This window comes from Callorhinus ursinus, unplaced genomic scaffold (genome assembly GCF_003265705.2).
Source record: "Callorhinus ursinus isolate GAN/ISIS: 27379988/994484 unplaced genomic scaffold, GSC_fseal_2.0 scaffold2, whole genome shotgun sequence".
Classification (NCBI taxonomy): domain Eukaryota; kingdom Metazoa; phylum Chordata; class Mammalia; order Carnivora; family Otariidae; genus Callorhinus; species Callorhinus ursinus.
The window spans coordinates 19569828-19580585 of record NW_027397064.1 but is presented as its reverse complement, the minus strand read 5'-3'; the positions used below and the strand labels follow the sequence as shown (position 1 = coordinate 19580585).

General features: G+C 49.0%; 1 protein-coding gene across 1 annotated transcript in view; it reads right to left on the bottom strand.

The window, feature by feature from the left end:
• Positions 1 to 211: 211 nt before the first annotated feature.
• The window catches only part of MARCHF4 (membrane associated ring-CH-type finger 4), a 106582-nt gene continuing 96035 nt past the window's right edge, over positions 212 to 10758 (bottom strand). Inside the window, exon 4 of the mRNA XM_025887012.2 lies at positions 212 to 2040. Coding sequence (XP_025742797.1) covers positions 1673 to 2040 — 368 coding nt within the window. The 3' untranslated portion in view covers positions 212 to 1672. The remainder of the gene's footprint in view (positions 2041 to 10758) is intronic.

The following is a 10758-nucleotide window of genomic DNA, read 5'->3' as shown; positions in this document are numbered from 1 at the left end:
CACACACACACACACACACACACACACACACACACACACACACACACCTGCCCCCTCTGGGCCCTCAGAGAAAACTGATTTCTTGCAAGGAAGAAGACACTCAGGGTGGAGCCGACGAAGAGAGGGGAGTCAACACGATGCCACAGGGGGTCAGCTGGAGGAAGGGAGGAAAAACTCCCGTATGGAAAAGGACACTAATGATAGGGAAAGAAATTTTATTTTCAAGCTTTTAAGAGAATAATACAAACAACAGAGAGTTTTAAAAAACCCTAAAAACTAGTTTAAAAAAGTACTTGACAGTGTCCCTTTAATACCCATGGATGGCACGGCCATTGTGCATTGACAATGGGAAACTCTGCAGGTGACCACCCCCCTGTGGTCTTCCTGGCAAGGTCCCAGGAGCCAGCAGGCAGGCTCAAGGGCAGTGCTCCCTGCCAGGGTCCCAGCACCCTGCCTAGCTGCATGGGAGGGACCAGGGAGTTTGTAGCACTGAGGGATGACTGCCCTCGGGGGAGGGTCCCAATTTGCAGGGAATACTTAGATTGGTCTCCACTCCACTCCTGGGGGGCATGTCCAGCCAACTTCCTCTCATCCGCTGCAGCAGCTATCCTGGGAGACCCTGGGTGGGAGGTGCTCTGCCCTTGGGGAACCCTGGGTCTCTGCATGCTCCAAATCAGGAGAAGGCATGACATTGAGCGTGTCCTGGCCACGGGCAGGGTTGGGGAGTCGGGAAAGTCACTCCTGGATTGACAGTTTTGAAGGCTGAAGCCACAGCAGCAGGACTGTGCTTGAGATGCCCATGGGAAATCTGTACTTTTCTCTAGTTGTGTGTGTGTTTCCTGTAAACATCTTTGAGCCAAACCACCATAAAATAAAGTAACAAGGGCACGAAAAGACACCCATCTCCAAACCTAAGCCCTCTTTGAACCCCTCTGAAATTGGGAGAAGCTGAAATCGCCGTCCCTCTGGGGGCTCACTCCAACATCTCCCTCCCTGCACAGGACCCCAGAGTCCCTAAAGCCATCTGAGTCAGGAATCCTGCCCACCCAGATGAGCCCAGGGGCCACCAATGCTGCCTGTCATCCTTGCCAGCCCACACCCATCCCTCTCCCTCCCCACCACGGCCCCAAACACAGCCCCGGGAGAAACAAAAGCAAACTCGAGGGGAAAACAAGGCAGGCCACAGTGCTTTTCCTTCGTGCACCCTTTGCATTTTTCCTCCCCAGCCCTGGTGCACACAGGGGCATCACCACCACCAACTCAGCGGCTGTGCCTTCCCCCAGCCCCCACTTCGCCCAGCCCCCACTTCTCCCAGGTGTTTTGTGCATGGGCACATCCAGGATTGTTGTTGTGTTTCCTTCGGTTCCGGCTGGATTGCACTTCCTTGTTGAGTTTGTCCTGGAGTTCTTGCTCTTGTGGGAGACTGGGCTTGACTGATTGGAATCACAAAAGCTCTTTGGACACCAGCCTCACTCACTCCAGCTCTGATCCTGCCTCCAGGGCCCCCTCAAGACCCACCACCCTCTGCCTGCCCTCTGCTCTGGCGCCTGGGGTGCCCCCAGGCCTCCCCACACCTGCTTCCCAGACTGCGGCCCCGCCCGGCCCAGCCCCTTCCCGGCCCCGCCTCCCCATCTCTGTGCAAGGTCACGGCCTCCCTTTCAGGTGTCTCCTCTCACACTGTTGTGACCCTCATGACGAGCTCCCGGCTCCCGCCCTGGGGGCTCCGCGGTTCATGAGGTCGTAAGTGACTCAAGATGTGCAGGATGGTGTAAGCACAGTGGTGATCGGACAGAGGGCCTGAGGGATGGCTGGCCGCCCGGGCAGGGCCTTCTTCAGGGCCCGGGGTGCCCCCAGCTTCCTCTTCCGAGGAGGGGGCATTAGCCTGGGTGGCTGAGGAGGTCCGGGGGTTTGTCCTGCCTCCCGACTTTTGATCCTCCAGGTCTTTCGTCTTGTCATAGTTTAGCACTTTCCACTGCTGGTTGACAGCCTGCCAGCGTTTAAAGATGCGGTACACGGAGGGTCCCTCGTGCACGATGAGACCTGTGGCGCCAGGGAGAGAGGAAAGCAAAGGCCGAGTAAGAGACCGAAGGTCACTGCCGGAAAAACTGTCTCCCTGCGCGTATCTACCGAGAGAGAAGTTGGAGCCAGCTGGATTTGTTGTGGGTTTGATTTGTTCTTTTCAAACCTCCCTTTCAGCTCTGAGCCACAGGCCTACCATCCCTGTATTCCTAGGCTCTATTTGTCCTCAGAAGGGGAAGGTGAAAGGCCGCCATACCTAGTTCATGAAATGGTTGCGTGCCTACGGGCAACGCCTTTGCCTACCTTTCCTCCACCCCTCCCACTTCTTGGCTTGACAAAACCCCAAATCATCATCCACTGAGGCATGGTAGAAATGTATTTTCCTCCCTCTACCACGTTAGCCGTGGCACCTGGCACTTGGCAGATGTTGAATGAACTGTGTGCTCTCAAAGGCACCATGAACAGGACCATGGGCATTCCGTACCTGCCAAATGATGTCTGGAATTCCACTGGTTAACTCTCTGCTACTTAACAAATAGCCCAGTGCTACTGAACTACACCCCTGGGAGAGAGGACTTGGACCCAGCTATACTGGCCAGAAGCAGTGTAGAGCCAGAAAGAAGCCACGCCACACAACCAGGCAGATCAAGATGGGTTATGTGCCTACTCTGTTCCAGGCACTGGGGCTGGTGCAGTGAGCAGGACACCAGAGTCCTGCCTTCCCAGAGCTGATATTCTAGTGGAGAGACACGAAGCCGACACATAACCAAACCCATGAGACTATCTCAGGTGCTGACAAATGCTACAAGGAAGATAAAATAGGGTTAAATAGAAACTGGCTGCAGACACTGAGGGTCCTGCTTTATCAAGAGGGAGGCGGGAAAGGCCTTTTGCGGGGAGGTGATATTTACATTGACATGTTAAAGATGAGGAGGGGACCATGCAAAGATCTGCAGAGCGGCATGTTAGTGATAGGAACTGCAAGTGTGAAGGTCAGCAGGTGGGAACGGAATGCACATGGGTCAGGAAGAAGGTCAGTGTGGCCAGGGTGCAGTGATGAGTGGGAAGTACAAAGAGAGATAAAGTAGGGCAGAGGTCAATATGATAAGGCCTTATAGGCCAAGGCAAGGGATTTTTATTTTATCCTAAGTATAATGGGAAGCCCCTGAAGGGTTTTAATGGGAGGGACGGGGTGATGTGATCTGGTTTACCTTTCAGAAAGTTCATTCTCGATCCTGTGGAACTGGATGAGGGAAACGAATAGGAGCAGGGGACCAAGCAGGAAGTGATGTAGTGATTCAAGCAAGAAGGGATGTAGTGATTCAAGCAGGAAAGGATGTAGTGATTCAAGCAGGAAGGGATGGTGGCCTAGACTAGGGTTATAGCAGTGGATTCCATGAGAAATTGTGTGGTCAGGGTATATGTAGAGGTAGTGCTCACAGACTTGCTGACAGGTAAGGTGTGAGTCAAGAGAAAAATCTGGACAGCTCAGGAGCTTTTCGTGGCCGTGCCATTTACTAATACGTGGACAGCGGGAGGGTAGGGGGTATGAATTTGTGTGGCTGTGGTCATGACTATATCAGTTTCCTATTGCTGCTGTAACAAATGACCACACAGTGGCTTAAAATAACACACATGTATTCTCTTATAGTTCTGGAGACAGAAGTCTAAAGTGAAGGTGTCAGAGGACTGGTTCTTTCTGGTGGCTTTGAGAGGAGGATTCATCTCCTTGCCTTTAAGCTTCTAGAAGTCGCCTGCATTACCTGTCTCTTCCCTACATCGCTCCACCTCTTTGTCCAATGTCATATCTCCTACTCTTCTGTCAATGTCTCTCTCTGCCTCGCTCTTATAAGAACACTTGTGATTGCATTGGGTCTGCCCAAATAATCCAGGATTCTCTCCCTATGTCACGATTCTTAAATTACTCACATCTTCAAGTCCCTTTTGCCATATAAGGTAAGATTAACAGTTTCCAGGGATTAGGACCTGGATGTCTTTGGGGGCCATTATCCAGCCCACCACAGTGATTAATAGTTGTATTTTGGTTATGGTAATTTAAGATGTCTGATAGAAATCTCACTGGAAGGTCCAGGTGGGCAGTTGGACATATGAGTCTGAGGTTAGGGAGAGGTCTGCCCAGGAGGTATAAGTCATCAGTGTAGAGGTAGAATCTGAAGCCTTAGGAATGGCCCAGATCTCCTGGGGAGAGAAGGTAGACAGATAAGAGAAGGGGGCCAATGACAGATTCCTGGGTCTTCTCATGTATAGAGGTTTGGTGGAGGTAGAGCCAGCAAAGGAGGCTCTAAAGGAGCAATAAGTGGTATAGAAGCAAGACCAGCAAGTGTGTAGACCCAGAAGTCTAGAGAAGAATATGTTTCAAGAAAGAGAGCGTGCTAACTCTCAAATTCCATTGAAAGGGCAGCTCAGATGGAATGAGGAGTGCCATTGGCTTAGTAAGCACAAGTGGAGGGAGGATGGTAGATGTGAAAATCAGGTAGTTCTCATCCAAGTGCCTCTGTCTCTTCTATGTCATTAGCGAAGATGGAAGGGATGCAGGAGGAAGTGTTGAAGATTTGTGGAGAGAAGAAAAAGTGGGACATGATTACGGTGGAAAATGGGAGACTGAATTTACAAAGGAGATGTAAAAGAACTGTCTGACAGTGTTGAGTGTCCATTTGATATTTGTGGCCACAAATTTGAAATGAGTTGTGCGGCTTTTCTCCATACCCTCAACTGCCTTCTAGGTGCACTTATGGAGTAGGAAAGTTGAGTTTAATCAGAATGGACTTTTCTCAGGCAAGCGAGACATAAGAGAGGACAATGGGAATGATGGATGTTTGCAAGGGAGTAGTTATCACACTGGCCCATGGAGTCTAGGCTGGGGAGAAGGAAAGTGAGACACAAAAGGGATAAGGAAAAATGGAAAGTGGTCGGGTCAATGCCAAGAGGTCTCTTTGAAGTTACAGAATTGCTAGAGTCAGTGATCTACAAGGACGGCGAAGGGGAGTGATGCTCAGAGAGTAGGATGTTTAAACCCAGACTTTGGAAGTGGTGTGGTTCTTGGTGATGATGAGGTCTAGGGAACGTCTGCTTGGGCAGGGGCTGAGATGGGCTAAAGGAAAAGGCCTGTGGAGTAATGAGGTAGCCAAGGAGTTGGACAGATTATCTGCATCAACCATCCTCAGTGCTATCAGACCAAATGCCCCCTTTTAAAACAAATATAGTTTAATATCCCCTTTCTTACTTATCCTGAAGTGAAATTCACAAGATAAAATAAGCTACCATGATTTCTTTTTTTAAAAAAATGCCCTAAACAGATAACGTTAAAACAACAACAACAACAACAACAACAACAACAACAGGAGAAGTCATTTATAACTAAGCAATATAAATTTCAAAACAAATTCTGGGGCACAACAACTACATTAGAAAACAAACAAAAAACCTCAGAGATTTGCAAAATGCCCCTAGGAGATGGTACCACCTCTGCTGAGAGCCACCGATCACAGAGACGCTAAAGACAGGAATGGTGGGAGGGAGTGTATGAACCAGGGGCCCCTAGGAATGTGAGGAGTGAGTAGGCAGCCAGCAGCCAATAGCATAAAGAAGGGGAAAGGGGAAGTCAAATATGATGCATGCACTGCAAGGGGCTGGGACTTCTGAAGGATAAGGGAAGAGAGGCGGTTTGGAAGCAGTAATGGGGAGCAAAGAGGATGTGGACCTTACCTCCAGGCCCTGTAGAATACAGTATGTGGGAGAAAAAGCAGCTACCACTTGAGACAGCAAGAAACAGTGTCCTCAGAAGATAGCTGTTTCAGTGAAAGGAACACTCACAGAAGAAGTTGCTAGTGATGGATCATGAGGTCCGGAGGAAGGGCTGGGAAGATGGGGCCAGTTAAAGAAAGTGCACAATAGGAAAGTGGTAATTGTCCATATCATGAGGGTGGTCTGGGGGGCTGGGCCCCGTGATGGGGAGTGAGAAGACTCGGCATTCACCCTGCAGCAACTGTCAGTGGAGGGGTGGCTGACGGCCTGGCCTCGGGGGCGGGGGTGGGGGGCGGGGGGTGAGGAAGAGCTGACTCACAGGAGCAAATAGCCATGAGTCACTTCAGCCTCCTCGGTGTCAAGCAGAGACGGAATGGAAACATCTCAAAGCTTCTCCAACCTTGAACATACTGTGATTCTATGAGACAAGATAGCCACCCACTGGCACTCTTTCCTCTAGTGTGACAACAGTTCCTGAGATTGCCCTCTGGCAACAAGTTTCCAAGTGTTCCTTAGAGAGACAGTCTCCCTGTGGCCCAGTTGTTCCTAATCTCTTGGGTCATGTGCCACTTTGAGGATCTGATGAAAGTTAAGGACCATCTCCCTGGAACAAAAACCACACAGATGAATCTAGGGGTTCATAAATCTCCCAAAGACCACCAATGGACCCCTTCATATGGCCTGCCCAACCCTGAACAAGGAGACCTCTCTGCCCCCTGTCTCATCACCCTGCCCCAGTCACTTCCTTCAACCTTGTGAATATGTGTCCTGTGTTCATTATTTCCACAAGCCTATCTGAACATTGCAATGCTCTTTTCCCTGGACTGTTAGCCCCTTGAGGACAGAGACCAGGAATGGTTGAGGGCTGGGCAGCCAACACAGTAGCTGGAGCTTAACAAAGCCTTGCTGATGATGGAGGAGATGGGGACCTCGGGGAGAGAGAAGCAGAATCTTTTGAAGCCCCAAACTAACTCTTTCCAATAACAGCCACTACACTTGATTCTTAATTAGCTTCTCGATCAGACAATTTTACCCTGATTGAAGAGGGTGGCTTAAAATTTTGGTCTGAATGCCGCCTTCTAATTATCTAACTGTCTAGTGTTCAGGAAGTAATTAAACCACTTTAATGAATAGATGGCTGAAGGGGGGAAGGTGCACCTGTTTTTGTGGATAATGCTTGTTGGGCAAAAATGGGAAAAGCACAACTACCTCATTCCCATCCACTCCCCTTAGCTCTCCCTCTGCTTCCTGTTCTACAAATTACTTATTGATTCCTTGGATGGCAGAATAAAAACAAAACAAACAAAACAAAAACGGAGGAAGGTGGGTAGGGCTCATCGGATTGGGACAGGCGAAAATAGGGAAGTTGAAGAGAAGGAAGGAAGGAAGGAAGAGAGGTTGGGTTAGAAATGGTGGTGGATGGAGATTGAGGCTGAAGTTAGAGTAGGAAGAAAGCAAGCTGTTGGTGAAGGGAGGCAGAGAAGCAATAGAAGAAGATGGACCATTAGAATGCATGGCAGTACCAGAAATTCAGTATGTTTTGATTGGGTCCTTCTCTAGTGTTTTCTGTTTCATTTAACAGTGACCTCATAACCACCTACAAGGTGGCCAATCCTGGGCTGTATTTGTGGGAAATCCAGTTCCAGAAAATTGCCACCTTCATCTCCCTGACATCTCTCCACCTTTGGGGGCAACTCTTCCTCACATCGCCGGAGGCTCCATAACTCTCAGAACACTTTGCTTGCCATCATATCTCTTCCCACTGGCCTCCTGCTGAAGTGGCCCTTTGGTTAGCCCACAAGGAGGGAGGGAAAGTGGCCACTGTGAGTGGGTGGTCCTGTCTGCTTGGCTCCTCCTGCCCCTAACTCACCACTGACCCAGGGCTGTCAGGGAGTCCTCAATCCTTGGTTGGGATCAGCATCCCAATCCTGCCTTGCTGAATTCTGCCCATTGGCTCTTGCTGTGTCCAAAGCAGTGAGATACAATTTAATTCTATTTAGGTAATATTTCCTGAGTACCTACTATTTGCTTCTCTGAACACCTGTGATGGAACAAAAAAACTGGTTCTTATCACATATGGAGTTAACAGGCCAAGGCTAACTGAGAAGTCTGCAGAGAAGCTTCTGGTCCCCTCAGCAATGTCCAAATCTTCCTTCCCACCTCTCATCTCCTGCAGGTACCATGATTTAAGTGGCAAAAAAGTTACAGACAAGTCTACAACTGTGCTTCTTAAACTTTACTATGCATCAGAATCAGCCAAGGAGCTTATTAAAACACGGATTCCCGGGCTCTACCTCCAGAGAGTCTGAATCAGTAGGTCTTGGATGAGGCCTAAGGATTTGCGTTCCTAAGCCGATGCTGCCTGTGTGTGGACCACACACTTGAGTAGCACTGCCTAGAACATGGTCCTTGTTCTGGCCTACTGCCTCATGGAAGGCTCTAACTTTTGGTCAAATAAAGAGTTAAAGGTACTTTTTTAAAAGTTTTATTTATTTGAGAGAGAGAGAGAGAGAGAGAGTACAAGCGGAGGGGAAGGGAAAAGGGGAGAGAGAGAAAGAATCCCAAGCAGACTCCCCACTGAGCATGGAGCCCGACTCGGGGCTCGATCTCACCATCTTGAGATCGTGACCTGAGCCGAAACCAAGTCAGATGCTCAACCCACTGAGCCACCCAGAGGCCCCGAGAGCTATAGGTAATTTTAAAAAATACTCTAGCTCCAGATGGGACAGACATGGAAATGTGAGGCAACTAAAGAAATGGATATTTCCCTTCTAGACTCGGAGTACTTTGGGTCCCACAGTTCAGAGGCACCTCGCCAATGAACACGCACTGGACATTCAGAGTGTCTGCCACTTACTCGCCCTATGGATTTTAGGCAAGTTATTTCCTCTTCCCAAGCCTCAGGTTCTTCTTCAGTAAACTGGGACTGATACCTCCTTGCTTATAGGTTGTTAGGAGATTAAAGGAGGTAATGAGTCCTGTGTGCTCTTGCTTGGTGCTGTGCCAGGCACACATTTAACATGCAAAGCCATGTGATATTGATTATTGTGGGGGTGGGGGTAGAAGTTATAGGACAGAAAAAGCCCACTCGTATCTTTTCCTCCTCCTTTATCGCCAACGCCCTTCCCAAGCGCAAACACCTGCTCTTCCGACTCCTAACTGCCCTTCCCAATCCTCAGTCTGAGTCACTGTTTATAGATGAATAAGATGCTGGAGCTGAGAGGAGCTCTAGGGGCCAACTGATTCTGCAGATGTGGTGACCAGCCTCCACTCCCGTCTCCTCTCCCACCCCCAAGAGCCTTCAGCAGTGCCGGGGGAGGGATGCTCCCTGCCTGCAGAGTCACCTGCTGTCAGACAGCTGTGGGGCAAGACTTCACCCTGAAGCCCCACCACTGCCAAGCTCAGCTTCCCGATGCTACCCCTCGAGGGCCCAGCCCTGTCAGAACCTGCACTGAAGAACTTATCCGGCAAGCGTGGGAAAGAAATCAATCTAACCAGCTAGTGTTGGGGGGCCGAGGGTTAGGAGGTGCTGTCATGAGATGGTATTGGCCATCTCCACGGTCATAGCTTCATGCCCCTCGCAAGTGTAGCCAGGCTGTGCTCCTGGGAGCCCCTCTGAGGAGGTGGTGAGATATGGATCCATGGGCCTCCTTTGGGCAGGCTCACCTTGACCCAGATGCTTTGGGGCTTAGTTTGGGTTACTCTTTCAGCAATAAAGACCCAAAAGACAGAGGACACTGAAAGCTTTCAATGTGGGTGAAACAAAGCCACCTTCCTCTTGTGTTTCCATCCCATTGATGCCTTGCCAGTGTCCAGAGAGGGGCTGTCGCCTTGGAGGCGACTTCTATTAGAATTCCCTTCCCAGCAGGGTCCTTGCTGGACTGGTTGACCTTGGTCAAGCTGTCCAGGATGTCTCTAAACATATCAGAGCCAGAATCATCCCGGCCCCTCTGCCCACTCAAGGCATTGCAGAGACCTGTGAGAAGACCTTGGCTAGAAAATCATTAAGAGTGCTGAGACTCCTTGAAATGAATGAATGAGCTTAACTCAGTAGGACTGGGTAGGGAAGAGAAATATTCCTGGAGCCCCAAATATCCGGGCATTGGTACAAGTGACGGGTTCATTCCTGGAAGTGTGTGCATGAAGCTATGTCCCAAGATACTGTGGGCTTTTTTTTTTTTTTTTTCCTGTGGCGGTTCTCTAAAAGCTCAGAGCTATCACTATCTGGAAAGACACAGACAGAATTGCATTTCTCAGGCACTCTGGGCGATGATGGTGCAGGTCATGGTAATGAAGGCGATGGTGATGGCAGTACTTAGGGAATGCTTCCTATGTTCTGTTGCTCTAAAAGGGCTTTGCAAATATAGTCTACATCTCACAGAAGTCCCATGAGGTAGGTGGTATTGTCTCCACCTGACGAAGGAGAAACTGAGCTCAGAGAGGCTTAGTGTCTTGCCCAAAGACACACAGCTTGTACAGGTAGTGGGACATAAACTTAGGTTCATTTGAAACAGAACGGTGCCATGTGTCTGGGCTCCTTCCTCCTCCATGCTCCAGGTCGTGGGCTCCCCCAGGGAAAGCAGCTATGGAGGAGATAATTTTTTTATAGTCTGTATATACAATTTCTATTTCAATTCACAATAAGATGTCTTTTGTGCTATGCATTTAAAAAATGTGTTACAGCGTTATAACCAAGTGGTTAAGGATGTGGGCTTTGAAATCAGACGAAACTGGGTTCTAGTTGTATGACCTTGGGTGATTACCTCTTAGCCTTAATTTTTTTTATCAGGAAAATGAGCATTTTAATAGTAACTACATCGTAAAGTTGTAGGGAGTAAATAAGACAATGCACATAAAGCACTTTTTAACAGTGTTTGGTGTATAGCAAATAGTAAATTTTAGTTATGATTTTATTATCATCATTATGAAATAAGTTTCACATGATTTCATCTTAAAGGAGTTATGTTAAAGTTA